Source organism: Diadema setosum, chromosome 22 (genome assembly GCF_964275005.1).
Source record: "Diadema setosum chromosome 22, eeDiaSeto1, whole genome shotgun sequence".
Taxonomy (NCBI): domain Eukaryota; kingdom Metazoa; phylum Echinodermata; class Echinoidea; order Diadematoida; family Diadematidae; genus Diadema; species Diadema setosum.
Window position 1 is genome coordinate 28966002 of NC_092706.1, and position 22402 is coordinate 28988403.

Sequence of the window (22402 nt, forward strand, 5' to 3'; positions counted from 1 at the left end):
ACTGATCCTAAACAAAAAATTCCCACAATATCATTTTTACTTTAGTTAAGGTCACAGTTGTAGTTTGCACAAGTGGACATGCACACAGAGTGCAATGTCATTCAAACACGTCAGCAAATAAGCGTAATCGGAAATTAGGAAAAATCATGCCTTATAAGAGGTCTATAGGAGAGTAAAATTCCAAGGAATCTACCAAAATTGCAGGATTACTCTTGATACTAGTCTATGACTGCGTGACGCCATAACACATACTCTTTCTCCTTGATCAGGATTCTCTCGATCCAGTCCAGACCCTCGTCTGAGATGTCGGCAAAGGCCTCCTCATCGAAGTCCCACTCGCCGATGGCTGCTAGCTGCAGAGATTCCTTGTCGGTGTCGCCCATGAATGGTGAGATACCGCTCAGCCTACCGAGAGAGATAAAGAGGAAACAAAATTGAGATATAGAATCAGATAAATATATGAATACATAAGTAGATGGATAGATAGAAGGAGAGGAACATAAATGAAGATATTGATAGAGATAGATAGATACACAATGTAGATAGATAGATGTGGATATACAGATATAAAGACAGATCTTATAATACATAAATCAACTTGACAAAATCTGCTAATTACTCGGACAAACAGGCAGTATCGGCCCTGAGACACAACAGATATTATTGTATTGTTTTGTGTCAATTTTGTTTGCTTAATCATATTCCATGTACATTCTCATTCAACATAGCTTCTCAAGCGTAAGTAAAAATATTAGTAAAGATATCTTCACGTAGCACAAAGCTATATAGGATAGAAAACAAAACGTAATACGATGAGATTAAATTGCAAATAGGCCTATACGTCTCTAAAGGGTTTACGTGCGTGAATTGTACTCACAGTGTGTAGAAAGCAACTCTACGGAAATACAATTCCTGTTCTTATTCTACGCACTCACATGATGTACGCCATGCAGCCCAGAGCCCACATGTCGCTCGGGAGACCGACGGGCTCATGGTTAACCACTTCGGGAGCTACGAACTCCGGTGTGCCGAACATCACCTTGATCGGGTTGTCGGGGTCGAGTTGACGCGCCAAGCCGAAGTCGATGACCTTGATGTCGTCGCTGGTTCGTGTTCGCAACATAACATTCTCCGGCTGCAATAAACGATCATACAAATCAGTCAAAACATGATTACAGGGCTCCTTTAAACTCTTGCCTCTATCAATGAGAGTGGAGGATTATGAGAAACTCTATGTGACGTCACCGGTTTAGTTATCAAGTGAAGTACTTCGCAGTATATTAGGCACACATTTGTTCATGAATCAAGCCAGATTAAGCAGAAGGTTTGCTTCCGACAGGATGATAGAATGAATACACAGGTAGCCAGGCTGGTGTGAATGAATACTTAAACAAAATAACTGATTTTAATCGAATATGTCCACAAGATTAATGCTCTCCTCCAAGATCATAATATGAAATCCCGACAAACTATGGCACCAATATCGTTTGCTGTCGACCACGACATAAACGCTTTAAAAACAACAAAACAACAACGACAGCAAATACAGCGTAGGTGACAAAGTCGAATTGCTTTCACCTGTTTATGGTATTTACACCCAAGAACGCCGAGATTTATAAAGTAAGTCATTGCTTGCCAGCTATGCCAATCTGCAGCACACAAATATGCACAATCTCTGCACAAAACTCGTCAGGTGGCATTAACAGGGTTAAATAGAGGAAGAGGACTACCTTGAGGTCGAGGTGGACAATGTGCCTGTCGTGCATGTGCTTCATTCCCTCGCAGATCTGCCTCATGTAGTGCACGACCTCGGGCTCCGTCAACACGTGGTTTTCGTCCACCAGTCGGTCGAAGAGCTCGCCTCCAGACAAGCTGCATTTTGAGGGGGAAATATGTGAAACCATTAATAAACAACACAGTATACGAGAATCTACTGAAGCCTTGCTAAACAGTATCGTTATTACATAAAAAACCCCACAATTATGTTATCTATCTTTCTTTTCATCGCTGTATACATCTACCTACCTACCCAATTAATTGTCAATTGATCTATTAGTTCAGCTACCTAACTTGCCGTCTATTTCTCTATCCTTTCACATTGTATCTATCCATATTTCTATCTATGTGGTATGTTTTGTCCAGCTTTCTACCTTTCTATCCATCCATATATCAATCTATCTGTCGATCAATTTATCTATCTACCCATGCATCTGTTACTCTACATATCTATTCATCCATCTGCCAATCTATCTTTCTATCTACTAGTATCTATTTATATGTCTGTCTATCTATCTATCTATCTATCTATCTATCTATCTATATATCTGTCTGTCTGTCTGTCTGTCTATCTATCTATATGTTTGTCTATCTATCTATTTATCTATCTATCTATCTACCTATCTATTTATCTATCTGTCTATCTATATATCTATCTATCTATCTATATATGTATCTATCTATCTCTATATCTATTTATTTATCTATCTATATATCTATCTATCTGTCTGTCCATCTACTACAGTATCTCTCTAATTACCCACCTACCTATCAATCTATGAATCTATATTTTAATGTAATTATCTGTTCATCTATCTTTCTTCTGTGCATATATGTCTAAATTTTCAAACTCACAACTCGAGGATCATGATGATCTCCTCGTCGGTCTCGAAGACCTCGTGGAGGTTGAGCAGACGACGATGGTGCAGCATCTTCATGATCTCGATCTCGCGTTTGACGAGATCCCGTTCCGAGCCGTAGCACCGCATGAACTTGGCTGCCCACGTCTTGCCCGTAGCCTTCTCGATGGCTCGGTAGACGACACCGTAAGCTCCCCTGTGAATCAGAAATGAGGAAACTTTCTAGAAAACTCTTGTTTCAAAGACTACATCTATGTTCTAATCTGAAGACGAGTCGTACACATCCTAATCCTCTATCCATAAACTTAAAGAACTAAAATTATGACGAAATAAAGCTCCTGACAAAATGTTAACTTTGTGACGATGTCATGCAAAGATCAAGTTGAAACATAATGTCATGACCACTGGGACTCTTTCGAGGTATTTCAGCGAAAGCCATATTGGATACCCTCACGACATTCAAGTGATTTTGTCACTCCCGCGACTGTAACTTGAACAACTCGCACAATTTTGCACTATCCTATCAAACAGCCTCGCTGGTTCAGATAATTGCAAGTTAAAGAGCATTAAAGCCCTCCTGTAGTCTTCTTCTCTGACAACAAAAAGTACTGAAGTAACTAGCTTAGAGAATATCATATACATGTTGTAGTGGGTATTATTTAAGAGTACGCAATATATTTGTGGATATTATTTGAGAGGACGTTGAGTGAATACTATTTAAGAGCTTAGAAAATATATTAGTGGATATTCTTCAAGAAGACACAACATATAAATTATGTGACTGGATATTTAAGAGAACATTCTATATTAGTGGATGCTATTTAAAGAGCTTAGAGAATATGTATGTGTATATCATTTCAGAGGACATAACATATTTGTGGATATTATTTAGGAGGACATTATATATTAGTGGATACTAATTAAGAGGTTAGAGAATATATTAGCGGATATTATTTACGAGGACATAAATATACAAATGGATATTATTCAAGAGGACATTATGTATAAGTGGATATTCTTCAAGAGGACATAATATATCAGTGAATATTATTTAAGAGGACATTATGCATGAGTGAATATTATTTAAAAGGGCATAGTGGATATCATTTAAGAGGACAATATATATCTGCGGATATCATTTAAAGTGATATTATATATCAGTTGATATTATTTAAGAGGACATTATGTCAGTGGATATCATTTACGAGGACAATATATATCTGCGGATATCATTTAAAAGGATATCATATGTTAGTGGATATTATTTAAGAAGATATAATATATTAGTGGATGTATCATATTAGTGGATCAGTGGATATGTTACATCCACGAACCTTCCGAGTTCCTCTAGGATCTGGTAGTAGTCGTAGATCGATCCCGGTCTCTTCATGAAGTCGGGAGGCCTGGAGTCGTAGTCATCGACCAGGGAATCGTAGAAACGTCGCTTTGCCTCGTAGTCTTCGAACTGCGGACGAGTTTTCCTCCAAGCTGAGCAAGAAGAGGAAGAAAGGAAGATGAATTTCTGAGTTAGTTGATGATTCCGATAAGCTATTTCGCCGTCACCTTAAGATAGACACTCATAACTACTTTGGTTCGACCCTCATAATTACTTTGACTCGATGTAGTAATAATAATAAAAAAGAAACAGACATAGTTTGAAGCTTAGAGCTGACGTTTTTTAAACATATAAGCAGAATAAGAATATGTGATCGAGTATAGATCCTTGAAAGATTCTGATTCCCAAAAGAGGTGAAAATAAACAAGCAAGGCTTCTGCTTCTTTCGAGTATAGCACGATGGATTTGGAAAATACTGTGTGTGCGTGTTGTTTTTTTCTCTCTCCCCTTTCTCTGTCTGTGCGTATGTATATGTGTGAGTATGTAAGTTTGTGTGGTTGTGCCCTATTTCTAGAGGGAAGTGAGGTAGGAAATGTTCCGTTTTTTTCTCCCACACATGTACTCATCATGCGTCATCACGGGACATCACGATCTTACATTTGGTGCACACCACCGCGGAGGCCTGGCACGGCTCGCTGGGTCCGTAGGAGTTGAAGGCGATGATGCGGAACTGGTACTGGGTGTCGGGCCGGAGGTTGATGACGGTGTGATGTGTGTTCTTGGTGCTGATGCAGCGGGCCCAGGTTGTTAGTCCCACCTCGCGTTTCTCCACCATGTACGTAGTGATGGTCGAGCCACCATCGTAGTGTGGCGGCTGCCAAGAGAGACGTACCGTGTCCGACGTCACCTCCAGCATCTCAAGGTTGCGTGGAGGATCGGGATGCCCTAGGAGAATGATGAGGGGGAAAATAAACCCTTGCATATCTCCTTTTCGAACAAATTGTCATTGAATTGAAGAAAAGCACTGGAACACTATTGTTGAAGAGCGACAGTACTCTAACTACATCTTTTCTGTCAATACTTGTCTTTCTAAAGGGGAATTTGAACAGTTCAGTTTGTACTTTTATTTTCTGTCATTGTACAAGCAAATTGCAATGACTGTATCTGTATGAACTACGATGGGGCAAGTAATCGTAATGCTGTACGAAATGATAAACCTTTAGTCACTGATTCGTTATGATATATCAAATATTGGACATTTTCTCTCTTTCCCTTCACAGATCATGTGTTAAGACACTAAACACGGGAACAGCAAAGACTAATCAATTCCGACAAAATTCAAGTACAGTGGGTTTGAAATTAGGCTTTTCGCGCTGTCGGTGTGTGTGCAGTATTTGTTTTATAAAAAGAGATACTCACTGAGAATGTTGAGCGTGACGGAGCAAGTGTCGTGTCCGAGCTCGTTGGAGCCGACGACGGTGTACTTGCCCGCGTCTTCCTTGGTCAGACCCTTGATGATGAGCGTGGTGTCGTGGGCAGTCGTCTTGATCTCGAACCTGCCGCCATCCTCGACGTCGACACCGTCTCGGTCCCATTTGATCTCAGGTCTTGGGGCACCCGTGAAGGGCACCTTGAGAACGAGGTATTCACCCAGCAGACAGTGCATCGGGGCACGCAGGCGAGCCGGAAGGCTGAACTTGGGCAGTACTGTTGTTGGAAGGAATACAAATCACATATCTTAACACTACCAGGCGGCACTAGTCCTTTCTGTACTATACTTTTCGGTGTTTGAGACAAGCACGACTCTAAAAAAAAAAAAAAAAAAAGAAAATTTAAAAATCTATCTAGCAACTCTAAAAGCACGTCATCAAAACAATACAAAAGGCTGTGTAATATACCCCTCGGTCATAAGTAATAAGCCTATCATTTAGAAATAAGCCGTACTGTAAATCATGGTAAGTGTCATAATGCAATAACCGGTATCCTAAAAGAAAACATTAACATTCCGAGAATGACAATTTTCAGTGGTAACTGACATAAGATTTAATTAAATCGAACAAAAGTCACATGACATGTTCATCATACTTTTCTTCAAATATCAATGAGATTATTTTTTGACAATCATGTACAACTGCACATGTGCCTTACCATGCACGTTCAGGAACACAGTGGCCGTAATCGTACCGCCCTTGTTGGTTGCCGTGACTGCGATGTCGCCGGCGTCCTCGGGATAGACTTCGTTGACGGTCAGGGTGTGGACGTTGCCGTCACCGCCCAGGTGGAACTTGCGGCCGTGGAGGATCTCGCGTCCGAGGCGGTACCACCTGACTTCGGGCACTGGGTAACCACTCACGTGGCACGTGATCATCGCCGTCTTGCCCTGGGCCACAAAGAGGTCGTTGGGCTCGGTGACGAACTTCGGCGGGACCGTGTCTTTTGACGAAAAAATACGGAGAACATGGTCGTTGAATTCTATACTCACTTAAGCACAAAGCGCGATTAAACTCAGCACTAAAGATGGCATTGACATGATGATCGCCGAGGAGTTTGATTCTAAGATTCTTTGATAACTACAGGAAATAAGTATCATTTAATGTGCATATGACTTTTGGTAACATCGATTAAATTCTGACCATCGTAGTAGGTCTATTGTAATGTAGTAGCTGCATGCAATAGCCATCACATGAGTGCACTCTTTCAACACATACGTTGTGGGACGGTCTCCTATTTTACGTGGCATGAAGGTGGTTAAAGGGGACCTCCGAAAGATTTTCAGACTTTTACATCTGAACAACTATAAATTACTTATACTGGGTACAGAGTTTCAGAATTGATAGTGATTGGGATGAGGAATAATAATATTTTCAAAATTTATAACAAATTGCAATGAACAAGGATGATGACATGGCAGCCTCACCATAAGAATGCATGAGTTGGGGCTTAATAAAGGAAGCAGAACAAAAGAAGAAGGTATGCATAGATTCTACACAGGCTAACTTGTTAAGCAAGCTGTATTGTAATGGAATTACACTGCTACATTTCTGAAATATGTGAGGCTCCTATGTCATTAACACTGTTCAGTGAAATTTGTTTAAGATTTTTTAGATTATTGGTTTCTCTGCTCAAGGGCCACAATAAATTCCACAAGTCTACACATGGATCTGTTGATTTATGTACTACATGATGTGAAATTATGAAAATCGTCTGGAATGCCCCTTTAATAAAACTGTCTAATGACACCATTCTTGAAGCTCACCCTTTGGATCCCTGACGAGTACCCGTGCAGACACCGCCGATGGCTCGCTAGCCCCCATCTGGTTCTCCGCCAGGACGCGGAACTCGTACTCGCTGTCTTCCCGGAGGTTGATGACGGTGTGACTCGTGGTCGTGAGCGGCTCGTGGTTCGCCTGGATCCATCGTCGGCTGGTCGTGTCGCGCCGCTCGATGACATAACCCGTGATCGGCGAGCCGCCGTCGGAGGCCGGTGCTGTCCAGGTGAGATGGACGGAGTCTTTCTGGATGTTGCTGACCTTCGGACTGCCAGGGGAGCTTGGTGTGTCTGTTAGGAGGATGAATTATATCATAGAGAGATATCATGGAGGGTGGAAATGTGAGAGTAATAATCATCATGTTCACAAGTCTTCAGTGTATTGCTAGAGTAATGGCATTTGCAATCAACTTGTAAGACGTATGGTTGATTTTTGGCATTTGTTGAACGGACGAAACAGGCATGCGTGAAAAATTAAAAAGAAAACAAACATACGAATAACATGCCATATTTGTTTTATAGATATTAGAATAACCCAGATGATCCTCCTCTCAAAGCCCAATATTCATAGGATTCGAATTTCTTTGCAGACATCTTGCTCATGTCATTTCTAACTTAAACCCACACATCACGACTCAACCAGACTTCTTGATCCACCATTATCATGATTATAGTGCAGATTGAAGAAAGTGAAACTCACTATTCAAACAATAACGTGTCAACAAAGTGACTATACTTGCACCTTGTAAGATTTTAATAGATATTTCTCATGCAGTAATAAAAGAAAGATTTGAATGAGTTACCAAAGGGTCTCTTGACCATGATAGCTTCCCGTATGTCGAGTGGTGCGCTGACTCCGTACTGGTTCTCGGCAGTGACGCGGATCACGTAATGCGTGTTCTCCTTCAGGTTCTTCGCCATGAAGTTCGGCAGCAGGGAGGTTCCCAGGGGCTGCCATGTGGTGCGGCCCGACTCGCGGATCTGCACGTGGTATCGCTGGATCGGGGATCCCCCGTCGTCGTGGGGCGGGGTCCAGCTGAAAGAGGCGGAGTTCTTCGTGATGGACTCGATGTTGATTGGTCCCTGCGGTGGGCCTGGTTTGTCTGTAGAATGATACAGGCAGAAAAAAAAAAACCTTTATACATACATTTTTATTCCTTTTACCTTCTTCAAGCGATAAACAACAGCAACAACAAGAACAACAACAACAACAACGCCTTGTTCCCTATGCGTTCAGTGATTATAATGGTTACATTGTCCAAAAACAAAAAATGAAATCAAAAACTAAAACAGAAAGACCTAGACATGAAAGACTTTTTAGAGAATGGATCATTCTCTGATTTTTTCCCCTCTTGATAAGAAAGCATTTTCTTTTTTTCCCTTTCTTTTTCTTTTTTTTTCTGTCATGACTACGCATGACATTTAATGGTACACTCTGATGAAATATTGATATACAATATATTTCATGCCACTTCAGCAATATGTATTATAAATCAATGCCCCCACCATTCTTAAACCGATTAAAAAAACAACAACAAAACCGGCATTTGAACTTACCCATGACATTCACTCTTGCAGAAATGCTATGGCTGCCGAGTCTATTCTCGGCCACCAGCGTGTACACACCGGAGTCTTCCCGCTCGGCCTCTTTGATGTACAACTCGGCTATGCCTCCTACCACGTTTACCCTGAACGAAAGTTGCAAACGGAGATGTGTTAGCATGATCAATGTCAAAATGGCCTACAAATATCGGCATCACCTCATCTTCATCAGACGCCCTGTCAAATACTAATATGGAGTAGAACAACTTTATTTCTTTTCTAATGAAATTAAACTAGCTTCGTCATTGTTCTTTCATGAGCATTGTTTTGGTTTTTTTTTTTTGTATTGTTTTAAACACTATTCCCTTTGCAGCTACAGACACCGGGTCTGCAAAAGGTCACAAATCCCGACTAATGACAAATTGTTACTCAGTCACTATTTGCCAAAAGTGTTTGATAAAAATTACCAGTATAATTCGATGGAAAAGAGAGAATTGACGTCACAGACCGTCATATTAACCGTAGAACTATCATAGATGCACCTTTTTTTTCCATATCAATGAAAAGGGTTTCAAGCATTTGAAAAAAAAAAGTCTTCTGAAACCTTAACGTTACAACAAATTCACAATTTCAACTTCAACATAATGTCATTTATAAATGGTTTCAGTGTCATATCTGCCAAACGCAGTAACCTTTAAGCACTGCACGAATTAAGCAGCTTTTTTTTTTCCACGTTCAAGAATGAAAAAATGATGGATGCATGTGCTAACATGCGCGGTTTTTTTTTCTAATAATGAGTTTTAAGCAATAGACGGCTACTTTTACTTTCAACCACTCTGCTTCTGAACTGTTGTTATGTCTGGGTTTTGGTTTGTTTGTTTTTCTACACGTCGGGTGGCAGCTTAAAGGGCACTACAACACTACTAAAAACCGATACACTGTTTCAAGTCACATAGAAATGAAGTGTGCGTCGGTGTTACTTTATCAACGGTGTTGTGCCATAGTGTCTTTTATTTGCCGACTGACGAAACTACGCACAAATGTGTTTACATTCTCTATTCTACCATGTAGCTATTCCAAACACGCCTGAAAGATCAGCAAGACGGTGATTCTACATGCGCAATGAGTACATTCGAATGACTTTTATTACGTAACGAATGCAACTTTTGATCGTAAACTCAACGCTAGGTCAGCTGGTGTTCTGCAATGTTTCACAATAAATGTTAATGCACACATCACTAGCATGTAAAAAAAAAAAAAAAAAAAAAAAAAAAAGCTGTGTAAGCATCAAAACACTTACTTACATAAACAATCATTGTGCATTTTAAACAGCGCCCCTAACGTTCCCTGTCATCATTTGTACGGTTATCCAAACAACGAATTTCATCAAGCTTTCATAATCGTATTCGTTCAATAAACTGTTTCGGAAGACATTTACATATATTCTTAACCCTACTAGACAAGACTGGTCTGTATGGAATTGAAATTAAGCTCTTATCGTTTATATACATATAGCACGTATATCAATTGTCTTGCACCAACCTCTAACCAAATAAATAAATCGAGACATTATTCTACAATAATACTGACAACGACTTTCAGTAGCGTGACACACTGCCATTCCTGCATAACACTTTAAACTTAAGTTGGCACAAAATTGCAATAGGTATTACGTAGCATACGTTGCATTACGCAGTTTGTACGTAAAGAGCCAAATTCAATCGATATTCTATAAAACAAATAATACATCAAATACAGATATATCGAATGCTATTGTCAATACAATTAGTTTTCCTACACTGTACTTTCAAACGAAAAAAACAACAACAACAAAAAACTCGGCATCGCCAAATACGTTCAACTACGTTTATACACATTATGCATTACTAACACATTAATTGAGAACTGGTTATACAACAATGGTCTAACCTGCATGATTTTAGTACTGTTAATGCTATCACTAAGCGTTGAACTAGGCTACGATATTGAATATAACGGAGAAATACACTCGTTGAAATGCGTATAGAATAACGATGGGCAATACAAAATTATGTCATGATTTGCATTTGGGTTAGTTCTGCTGCAGATGGCAACACACAAGAAGTCGGAATCATTGCGAGTAGCAGCGAAATAGGAAGCAGCCTGTAAAGTGAACATGAGTATATTGTAGTCAATGTCAGCATTGGACCAAACACGGGAACAAAACCCGGCACCAGCAGTGGAGTGTGAAATGCACAAACACAACCGTAGAGGGAGTTTTCATTCTATATGCTTGGCTTCGTTTCTCTCTCTCTATAAAAACAAAATACATTTCACAAAGCTCCAAAATGTTTGATTTGAGTAGAGTTTACTCTTCATTGCTTTTTTTATGAAGAGCCCTGTTCATCTAAGAGATGTTTGATTAATCATTTTTATGATATTAATCTTCTTGATTTTATTTAAAAAAAAAATCATTTTGTGGCATAAACTAATGGAAACAAAATCTTCTCACTCCATTTTCACGACATTTGAATTTTGCTGTACAGTTTGAAATATGCGAAGCAATATCAAGTTTTCGGAAAGGACTTCTAATCTCCCTCCAAGTTTGTGTTGTACATCAGCAAAAGCTACAAACATGTCGAATATAAGTCCACATACACCAATGCAGCTGCGGCACAGGACACACGGCCACACACAGCGATATATATGTAACAGCAATATAGTATGATAAGATGTATGAGGGATTGTGTTGTGCCTTGGAATTCGTCGGGGTTTCAGACTCAGGGGCGAGTTGTTGGAGTAGGTGGTGGCGATATCAGGATCTCGGAGCAGCAGCTCCGTCCCCAGGGAGAAGAACCCGGAGTAGGGCTCGACTGTGGGTAAGTCGTAGTCGTGTACGACAGCTCGCTCCTTCATGCTGTTTGAAAGGGAAGCGTTAACATGTTTGCTGGGCGTGAATCAAAGGCAAGAACTGATGTATACGAGACATATTCTCATCTCATGTTCTTTAGTGCTCCCTTGTCACACCAGGTGTATCTCTACTGCTTTACGTTTACCAGCTTAACATCAGAATATTTACCTCATTTCTAACGGTTTGCATGAAATACGTATAAATTCCATTATACCTAATGAACACACATGTGTACATTGTTGCATACTGGACCACAACCATGACAATTACCATAACAACAGAACGCAAATTGCATCATCACAATTCAATGAGGGCACTCTTTATATTTACTCTCACTCAACTTTTCGATCTGATCACATGAAAAATTAAACAACAAAGATTTACACGTGCATTCTGACCTAGCTAGACAAAACATTTGTATTTTCACCAGCCTTACATTTTCACATTTCAAAAAGAAAAATAAAAGAATTAAGCTTCTAGGAGAAAGTCGCAAATACAGATAGCATACAGACCACAATAAATTATCACTGCAAAGGCACATGTAAAGGAAAGGACAACATTGTTTACTATGCGATACGTGTTCCATGCATGGAGTTCTGGAGAACGCTAAACTAAAATTTAACGAGAAGCAGATGATGACAAAGAGAAGATTTCGACAGCCGCTGCCTAACAGGAGAGAGAAACTAGCTTTTTATATGCTCTTGATAGATGCATCAAAGATCACGTGACGATAGGAAAAAGAAAAGAAAAGCTGAGAGCAACTTACTAGAAGCTGGATATGTTCTGCCGAAATCTGTTGCTACGTCCGAATATGCATGCATTTTTTTTTCATGGATAGTAACACATCAGAAATTAAGATTTGAACGCTTCAATACTATTCTGCAGCCTCTTCGATTGCTTCGACAATTCGCATATTCTGATTAGGCAAAATGGGATCATTTTGAATGTTCCAACACTTCAACTAAACATAAACAAAGAGAGAGAAAAAAGGGAAACAGAAAGATATATATATATATATATATATATATATATATATATATATATATATATATATATATATATATATATGTATATATATATATATATATGTATATATATATATGTATATATATATATATATACAGGGAGAATAAGAGAAAGAGGAGGACACGAATAGGTGGGAAAACACACCAGACGTCAGTTATCATTAGCTTCCAGTGAGTTGAGGTAAAAATGGATCTAAACCAATCGAATCAATGATGCAAACATATCTTTATATGTTTCATATTACTCCTTTCATAGAAATATATATTTCACCTGTAACGACCACGTGTGTCGAGAACCTCCCCGTCGTGCCTCTTCCAGACAAAGGTTGGTTTGGGTGTGCCGTAGGCCAGCGTGACGGGGATGTGGATGTCGTGGCCCGCCCTCACCGACAGCTCGTGGAGATGACGGTCAAGAGTCAACTGAGGCGGCCCTGGAACGTGCATGGGAATGAGAATAAAGCGTAAATAACAATTCATTGAAAAATTTGTTTAATTTGTATACGAATATAATAATATACCGACTGATGAAATATTCTTTTTAATGGAAACAATTTAATTTTTTTTGCTTTTGTATCTGTAGAGCACTTTGTATCTCTGATGATGATGATGATGATGATGACGACGACGACGACGACGACGACGATGATGATGATGGTGATAATTATCATTATTTTGATCAGTAGCAGGACCAGTTAGTAGTACCAATACTATTAGAAGTGGTAGTAGGAGTATCTATTATCATTTTCATCTGATTATTTCTACTACTTTCACTTCCTATCATCACTACTATTATTGTAATTGTATTTTTAATCATAAAATATCTTCATGACTAATAATTCAGATGTACATGTATGTATGTTATCTTATTCCACATTGTATGTTGTGAAGTGTATTGCTTTATAATCATAAGTTTCCTCTTAATGGATTGCTTTTACACCTTCACATTGCACTGTCGCCAAAGTAACCATAAAACAACCCTTCAATAACAAATCAATGAAGAAAAAACAAAAGCTGATTCTGCTTCATATAAAAGCACATAGTCCGAACGTTGTATCGGATTTGAAATTGTAGGTCGAATTCATTAAAAAAAAGAACAAGGTTATGGTCTGCAGGGATAACTCACTGTGTATGAGCAGTTCGGCCGAAGATCGCGCCATGCCGTGCTTGTTCTTTGCGATGACGGTGTACATTCCGGTCTCATGCTCCGTTGCCGAGGTAACGGTGAGGCGATGGGTGCCTTCCTCCGACACGATGTTGTACTTGCGTCCAGTGTGCAGCTCGCGGCCCTGGTGCATCCTGAATAATGGAAACAAAATGGCGCCACCATTCATTACAAATCGCAAAAAAAAAAAAACCCTAGCAAGCATAAATTCATCACCGATGTGTCTTTTTACAAAAAAAAAAAAAACTCAAAGCAGCCATGCGTCACACCTAATATTACACTTGAAGAGAACTTCTTGTAAACAAATATTTCTTCTAACCCCCTTGTAAAACAACAACAAGCAAACAAACAAACAACAAAACAATGATGAAGCTATTGCGACAAGCCCCTTTTAATGTATCTAGGCGATCAGTTTAATAGATAGCTGACTACTCTAAGTTTTGCCATTGTTGTTGTTGTTGTCTATTATTACTATGACCACTATGACTAAAGTATGACTACTACTACTACTTCAAATGATACTATGACCACTACTGTTATCACTACCGCTGTAACGACCCCAACATTGATGAAAATACCAAACTATACTTACCAGAGAAGTTTTGGAGCGGGCCATCCGCTGATTCTACAACTGAACGTGACTTGATCTCCCTCCGATACCATGGCATTGTGGGGCTCCACCAGGAATGCAGGCGCGGCAGGTGCTGCGTGGGATGGGCAGAATAAAAAAAAGTATACCAATCAATTAAACCTCTTCCAACCACAATATCAATGTACCATAGATGGTGTATGTGAGCAGGTCACCTAGAAAAGTGGGAGAGTTATGATTTGAAAGATACGTGATAAAAATGAAGGAAATTAGAGCGCTTCAGTTTGAAAGAAAAGGGAAATCGTCTTTTTTTTTTTGCATTTAAGGGACTATATTTGTTTTTGTTTTTGTTTTGCGTGGAAGAATGAGAACATAAAAAGAAGAGGGTTTAACACAGCAAAGGCAAAGAATTGAGAATTATCAGACAGCATTGTCGCCAGTCAACAGTGGTGACGTGAAGAGACAGAGAGAGAGAGGGAAAGAAAAAGAGAGAGAGGGAGAGAGGAGAAGAAGAGGGAGCTAAGTTTTCTCTCCACAAAATTCACGCACGACTTGTTACTCGCACTTTTAACCCGAGACGAAGAAACGTAAAACGCACTGCCAAATCGGACACAATAGAGCATAATATATACCCAGGATGTCTTGCATTGTATTCGAAGATGGTATTGTTACCACTCTTTGTGTGTTAAGCCATCAATAATTCAGTCGGAATCAAAAACTAGTACGCCCCCGGGAAGATCACGGGAACTTTTGACAGCGGGTGCGGCCAACTGACAAGTCAAACACCTTTCCCACGTTCAAAGTCCGGATTTTCATTCACATGGCAGAGTGATTCTGAATGGTTTGTGTTTGTGAAGCAAAAACTGCTGAAAATATAAGTAAAGTTATCCTTCCAGCTGATATTAGCATTTCTACGATGTGAAGAGTTTCATCGAAATCAAAGATTTGTCCTGGCTTGTCAGTGCTGCGTGTTTATCTTGTAATGCTCTCTACATATTATACACAGCCTGCCATTACTTGTATGCTGCAATATCATTGTCTACATTTCAGGTTCAGTCTTATGAATCATGTATAGATGTACGAAACTTTATATCTCTCTTTATCTATCTATCTATCTATCTATCTATCTATCTATCTATCTATCTATCTATATATCTATTATCTATCTATATATGTATTATCTATCTATCTATCTATCTATATATCTATTATCTATCTATATATGTATTATCTATCTATCTATCTATCTATCTATCTATACATCTATCTATCTATCTATCTAGCTAGCTATCTGTCTATTTGTTTGACTCTCCGTCTGTCTGTTTGTCTGTCTATATATGAAGGGTTTGTTTGCAAAAACCGATAAGTCCATTTTTGAAGATTTTGAAGTACGATCTCTGTCACAAAGTACAAAATAATACCTTTTAAATGATATATTGGTCACTACATATAAAGGTATATTTTTTAAGTTATGGTCAAAGGAAGCAAAAATTTTCTTATTATTCTCTTTATTCGGCAATTTGGCAAATATGGACTTATCGGTTTTTGCAAACAAACTCTTCATATCTATGTATCTCTCTGAGCATATATCAGTCGGGGAATGATGTGCATGAAATACGCCCGGTGAAATATGCGCGCTGAAGTATGAATCATTTCGTACATTGACGTTACAAGAATACCTGGACCTTTTATTGTATCTCACACGATGAGTCATAACGACTACTGAGTATGTATTTCGAGAGAGACTACAGGCTAAGTTTGCTAACTGCACTTATTCTATCAAATACCTTCAACGGAAATTTCACCCTTTCTCACACGGTCTACATGTAGGTCAGGTTTATCGCCGTGACATTTTATATAGAGGAATAGACCTACCTTGCTGAGGCATGGCAACGAAGGACTCCGATGCCTTGCTCGGGTCGCTCTCCATGCCAGCTGCGTTGACGGCCCGAACCCTGAACTGGTACTCGTGATCCTCCTTGAGGTCGTCGATGGAGCACGAGGTGTCGTGGATCGTCATCCGGTCCGTCCAGTCGTAGGAGCCCTTGGCGCGGCGCTCGACGGTGTAGTGTGTGATCTGACTACCGCCGTCACTGGACGGCTGCGTCCAAGACAGGCGGACGGAGGTGGCGGTGATATCGCTGATGCCTGGGGTGCCTGGTGGGGCAGGTCGTCCTAGACAATACACAATAGGTTATTCAAGTCAGTCGCTTAGTATTGTTGATAGCGTCATGTGATATTTTAGTACGTCTTCAATAGGGATTTCTTCTTGCATGTTTTATAACCCGAGAAATTTGTCTACAGTGACCCCACATTGACCAAGCCGTATTTGATACGCATTACTGGTCGTACGTGGCTAGTCTTCTGTTTTAAAAATTTTTAAATTGTTGAGTTCAGCATACGAGATGCGGCGTTTGATATACTACTTGTTTAACAAACAAAAACGTATTGTTGCTCTTTCTTTATAATGGCCCAAAAGCGATTCGTTATTTTATTCAATATATCATTGCTATGTGTACAGGAATTTTAAGACGACAATGATACAAATTATGTACATCCTGTACAATGAGGCATGAATGTAATCAATGAAATGAAATGTTGACACATCAAGGACAAGAAAAGGGAGACATAGGAATAAGAAATTATTGTTCATATCAAATATTAAATATTGAATAAGCCAGTTAACGGTTACAATCTTAGCATGTGTAGATAAAGCTCACTGCAGAATTCCTCTTAACTGACTTGAAACAGAGGTATTTGAAGAACTTTAATGTCTTCATGAAAGCCATGTTATAAATAATCATGTGCAGATATGAGCTATGCGCATTATATGCAGAAGTGATTGTCTATTCTTTTCAACCAAAATAACAAAAGTCATTCATGTAGCATTTATATGTAAATTACCACTTTCCGCTCGGCTGTTCAACTCTCTTCTAACTAACAAAAGATTAATCCATGTCTTGAAAAGTTTGTGTTTCAGAGGTAATTGTAGACCATTGCTAACTGTGAACAGACTCATTCCTATCTGGGTGTTTGATAGTGCTAGTTCCGATTTTTTTTCCACAAAGAAATTTTACTCACTTAGCATTCAGGTACAAAATAAATGTCACATATGATACATAAAGACAAATAATAATTTGACAGGCACCTACGAAACGCCTAAATAATATGAATACCATTCCAATTAATATTAGATACAAAACCTTTAGCTTTTCAGACATATATTCGTGTACTTTCTTCGCTTCCTTTAAAAATTTGACAAAATTGACAAAAATCTTTTCTTTGTATTCTTACGGAAAATATAAAGCAGTTTGCATACAAACAAACCACATTATAACACTTAAGGTTTTCTGTAGAACCAAGTATGAAAGCACTTCTAGTGAGTTTGTTAGTTCCGAGTTGCTTACTTGCTGGAGCCCGCGCGAGTCGGGGCGGGGCGGACACCTCGCTTGGGTTGCCTATGCCCGTGTCGTTCACGGCGCTGACCCGGAACTCGTAGTTGTGACCCTCGGTCAGGTCGGTGATCGTGAAGGTGGTATCGGGGATGGGGTCCTTGTTGATGCGCAGCCAGTGGACGCTGAAGTTTTCGCGGCGCTCAATGATGTAGCCCTTGATGGGTTTGCCACCGTCGTGGCTCGGCTCCGACCACGTCAGCGTCATGCGATCTTGCTGTACGTTGCTGATCTCGGGTTTGCCTGGTCGTGTTGGGACGGCTGTACACCAGACGAAAAGAAAATTTGAACATCAGAGTTTAGACCACTGCTATGAAAACTGGATAAATGTAATCATGTCCTCCTGTCCTGTATAGAGAAGCCCGTCCTTTCTGAGTAAGGCTTGACGTTTTGACACGTGTTTACTCGTTTTCACACGGGAGGGATCTGCTGCTTTTCCTATCATATTTTTCCAGAATTGTTTATTTCTAAACCTAAATGTCTGAAACAAGTTTTCATGTATTGGATAAAAGGGTGAAGATAGACTTAAATTCATACTCTCGTGAAGACCGCTCGACTGATTATGCACATAAACAAAAGTCTTTTTGGTGATATAAGTAACATGCTCTGGCTCATTATTATATAATCAAATGCTTGACATTCTCAGTTTTGGTACTTTCCCAGTAGTAAAGTGCTATGATCCGGAAGAGAGTCAATACCGTAGAACTTGAGATTGTGGATATGGTGTTTCCTTTGTTTGTTTATGACTTTATCTGTCTGTTTGCTTGCTTTTTTCACAAGAAAAATATATTTAATGTAAACATTCAGTACAAATAAATGTCACTTTACATGATACATGTTACAAATTACACAATTTGACAGACAGCTACAAACAGTCTAGATAATATGAATAATATTCCAGTTGATATTGGATACATAACCTTTTGTTTTTCCTGACATTTATTGATCTATTTACTTATCTTCTGCGTTTGCTTATGTTTGCTTTCATTCATTATGCTACTCAAGTCAAAACAAAGTAGAATTACATCGTTATAAAGAGTGAAACAAAGCAAAATTGAAACGAAAAAATTACAATCTCATTACTACAGCATGATCATTATGAAATATCTATGGTTGCATAAGTCATAAAAGGCGGTACGATTGATTCAACTTTGCTCTTAAGACTCACAGTATGGAGCGACAATGACGACGGGTTCGATGCCGTGGAGCGGCGGTCCGACGCCGTTGATGTTCTCGGCACAGACGCGGAACTCGTACTCGATCTTCTCGCTCAGGCCCGACACGGTGAACGTGGTCTGTGTGACGTAGTTGGAGACGGAGGTCCAGTTGCGACGGTTGGCCTGCCGCTGCTCCACCGTGTAACTCTGCACCTTGGACCCGCCATCGTCCTTGGGAGGCTGCCAGGACAGGCAGACGGAATGGCGGCCGACATCGGCGATGTCCAGCGGTCCCATGGGCGGACCAGGGACGTCTGAGTGTGCAGAGAGTTTGCGGGGGAGAATTGTTGATGAAAATCTTACAATCTAGCAAAGACTGACCGTCGGCTTCTCCGAAGGCTCATGAAATCAAGGGGAGTTTGCACACGTGATAATCTGAAGACAATCATTGTGCACTGACTAAACTACAATTTATGAATAAAATCATAGACAATATTGTAATGATCGGTATCTTTTCATTCAGAATTTTCATCAAAACATAACGCAATATATTCATACATTGTACATTCAATAATATGCATTTGCTCTGTTCTTACGCTGTCAAACTCGAATCCAACAAACTGAAGTGACAGAGTTTGAGAAAAGACAACTAAATGATGACAAATTCCGGATGATCATTTTATCTAATTATTGACTTCGTAAAAGATTCATGTTTCAAAAGCACTCGGAACTCTTTCAGAAGAAATGGGTAATAATGTCGAAAATGTTTTGGAACTTTTACGAATAATCGTCATCTAGCGTTATACTATTTACGTTTCCTGTATCCATGTAATGTATACCACTCTACCTTAGTCGCATTTGATCGATAGGGCATCATGGAGTAATTTGGCAATTTCGTTTTTGTTAGAAAATATGGTGAATTTCTGATTTTGCACATAGACGGACGGACAGCACAGACGGAACGTTCACAGGACAAAAAGCTTACCCACGACATTGACGCGTATGACGGCGGATTCTCTGCCCGCCTCGTTGCTGACGGTGATGGTGTATTGGCCGGTGTCCCCACGTTTGCAGTTACGGATGACAAGATGCGTGCGGCTTTCGCGCGTCTCGATCTGAGTGCGCGAGTCCTCTGCGACGCGCGTATCGTGGCGATGCCATTCCACCTTGGGGGCGGGGCATCCGCTGTACGGTACGAGCACGCGAAGTACGTTGCCGCTCTTCACCGTGATCACATCCTTGTACGCCCGCATGTCGATCTTTGGTGGTGCTAAAACAAACGCAAAGACAATACATCAGTTAAAAATAATGTATCATTACACACCTCACAAAATAAAAAGATTTAAAAACTTAGTTTTCTCAAGGTTTCTCTATATCAAGTGCCTGTCTGTCTACTTCCTATTCTGCAAAGAGGAAGATACATTATACAACTTACGACTTTCAAGATGACAATAGAATATGATTCAGCGTTGGTCATCTGACAACACATGGGAAGACCTTTGATACATGCGACTGTATTCATTTTTTTTTTTTTTTTTTTAGCCAGGAACAATGCCATCTTTGGTAGAATAAGTTCTAAACTTTAAATGAGGAATGGACGCGCATGTGGAAGCATGGACTTGCGGTATCTGCAACTGTACACGTCTGAGGCTCTCTGAGAGCTTTAAAAATATCACATCATTACATAGTGGAAATCATAGATGATACATTTCTAATTGCTAAAGTAGCGTTGAGGGGATTCATGATTTTCAGATAAGATTGTAAGTGTGCAGATCGTGCTCACGTTAACGACAGAGTAGGTTCATAGGCTTGCAAAAAATGTGTCTGCTAAATCATTGCTAATCTCACTTTACGTAGTTTCTACGAGATTTTATGAGAGCTCAAAAAGGAAACATCCAGCCGAGATTCTCCGCTTACCTGTGACCGACACCCAGCACGAAGTCGCCGCGCGGCCGCATTCGCACGAGTACTGGCCCGTGTCGCGGTCGCCCACGTTGCGGACCGTGATGGCGCGCCTCTGTCCTTCCTTGATGATGGTGACGCGATCGTACTCGTAGAGCTGGGCACCGTCCTTGATCCACTTGACCTCGGCCCTGGGGTTGGAGATGCGGCACTCGAGAGTGACCGTCTTGCCAGCGGTGGCCGAAGTGTCCTTGAGGGGTTCGATGAACTCAGCAGTTTCTGTAGTAGGAGAACGTTTGATGTTTGATAAGTGGATGTTTTCAGGGTTTTATTGTATTCATGACAAAGACCCTACCACTTATACATCTGTACATTCAAATGGATTAATTAGAAATGAGTAATCCCCTGTGTTCTATAAATTTTGGTTTGATCTGATTTTCCTATAGACTTACCAATGGGTGCCTTGGCAACAATGGGAGCTGACGTCTTGCTGAAGGCACCGAGTCCCGCCTCATTCTCGGCTGCGACACGGAACTCGTACTCGCGGCCCTTGGTGAGCCTGCTCACCCGGAAGTTGGGTGTCTTGATCTGCTTCCGGGTTGCCCTCAGCCACCTGGTACCACGGGTCTCTTTGATCTCCAGCACGTAGTTGAAGATTTCTGCTCCTCCGTCGCTGCGAGGCGGTTGCCAGGATACGGTGATCGAGTCATCCGTGACGCTAGATAGCTTGGGAACTCCTGGAGCTTCCGGTTTATCTATGAAGATGGAATGGAATTATATTGTTCGAGATTCCGATTAAGGGTAGATTACCTCATACTTTCTATCCCTACAAACTCCATTATTTTCTCCTCTATCTTCATCATTCAGCCATAATTCCAATTTTCTGGAGGTAATGGTTATGACAACTTCATTATGAACTTACAGCCAGAAGAGAATGTCCCATACCCAATGTAGCCTTTGTTAATATTACAGCTCGTCCTAATGTAGTATGTATGATAGTGTGCTTTTCTTGTTTCACGCGTTTCATTCTTTTAAAGGTCTTGTCAGGGAATGATTTCAAGTAGGCCCTATTTGCTGGCTGATATAATCATCAAATGTGTTTCATTACAAATCAAATTGTCTTCAAATGATGAAGCATCACATGGAGACCTTCCAATCCTCGTCTGGAACTTGTGAAAATATAGAATATCTAATTAGATGCAACAACAACAAGAGGTACAGCACAATGTCACATACACTGTTATGCTGAAGTTGCACACAGTTATTACTAGTATTCAAATCATTCCATGGCAATTCCACTCACCATATTCGCTCTTGATTTCAACGGCGCCCTCTGTCTCCAACGGTTCGCTATCGCCGTATTTGTTGAATGCGCGCACGCGGAACATGTAGCTCTGGCCATCTTGAAGACCAGTGACGGCGTACCGCGTGTTGGACAGCGAG

General features: G+C 40.2%; 1 protein-coding gene across 1 annotated transcript; it reads right to left on the bottom strand.

Moving 5' to 3' along the window:
• Positions 1-218: 218 nt before the first annotated feature.
• Positions 219-22347, bottom strand: LOC140245275 (twitchin-like). The gene is made up of 22 exons (XM_072324858.1): positions 22263-22347; positions 21412-21714; positions 20975-21238; positions 20043-20327; positions 19069-19371; positions 17856-18161; positions 16324-16623; positions 14452-14563; positions 13821-13993; positions 12969-13128; positions 11517-11678; positions 8798-8928; positions 8044-8343; positions 7229-7531; positions 6121-6405; positions 5392-5679; positions 4630-4917; positions 3971-4124; positions 2632-2832; positions 1731-1872; positions 936-1135; positions 219-405 (listed from the first exon to the last, which is right to left on the bottom strand). The coding sequence occupies exons 1-22, from the start codon at positions 22345-22347 to the stop codon at positions 219-221; spliced, it is 4932 nt and encodes a 1643-aa protein (XP_072180959.1).
• Positions 22348-22402: the final 55 nt, after the last annotated feature.

Coding starts and splice junctions, on each gene's coding strand:
- LOC140245275 (XM_072324858.1), bottom strand. CDS start 22,347: ATGTTCCGCGTGCGCGCATTCAACAAATACGGCGATAGCGAACCGTTG. Junction 8,929..11,516: donor AAACCCCGACGAATTCCAAG/GCACAACACAAT, acceptor ACTTTCGTTCAG/GGTAAACGTGGTAGGAGGCA. Junction 4,125..4,629: donor CGCGGTGGTGTGCACCAAAT/GTAAGATCGTGA, acceptor CTTCTTGCTCAG/CTTGGAGGAAAACTCGTCCG.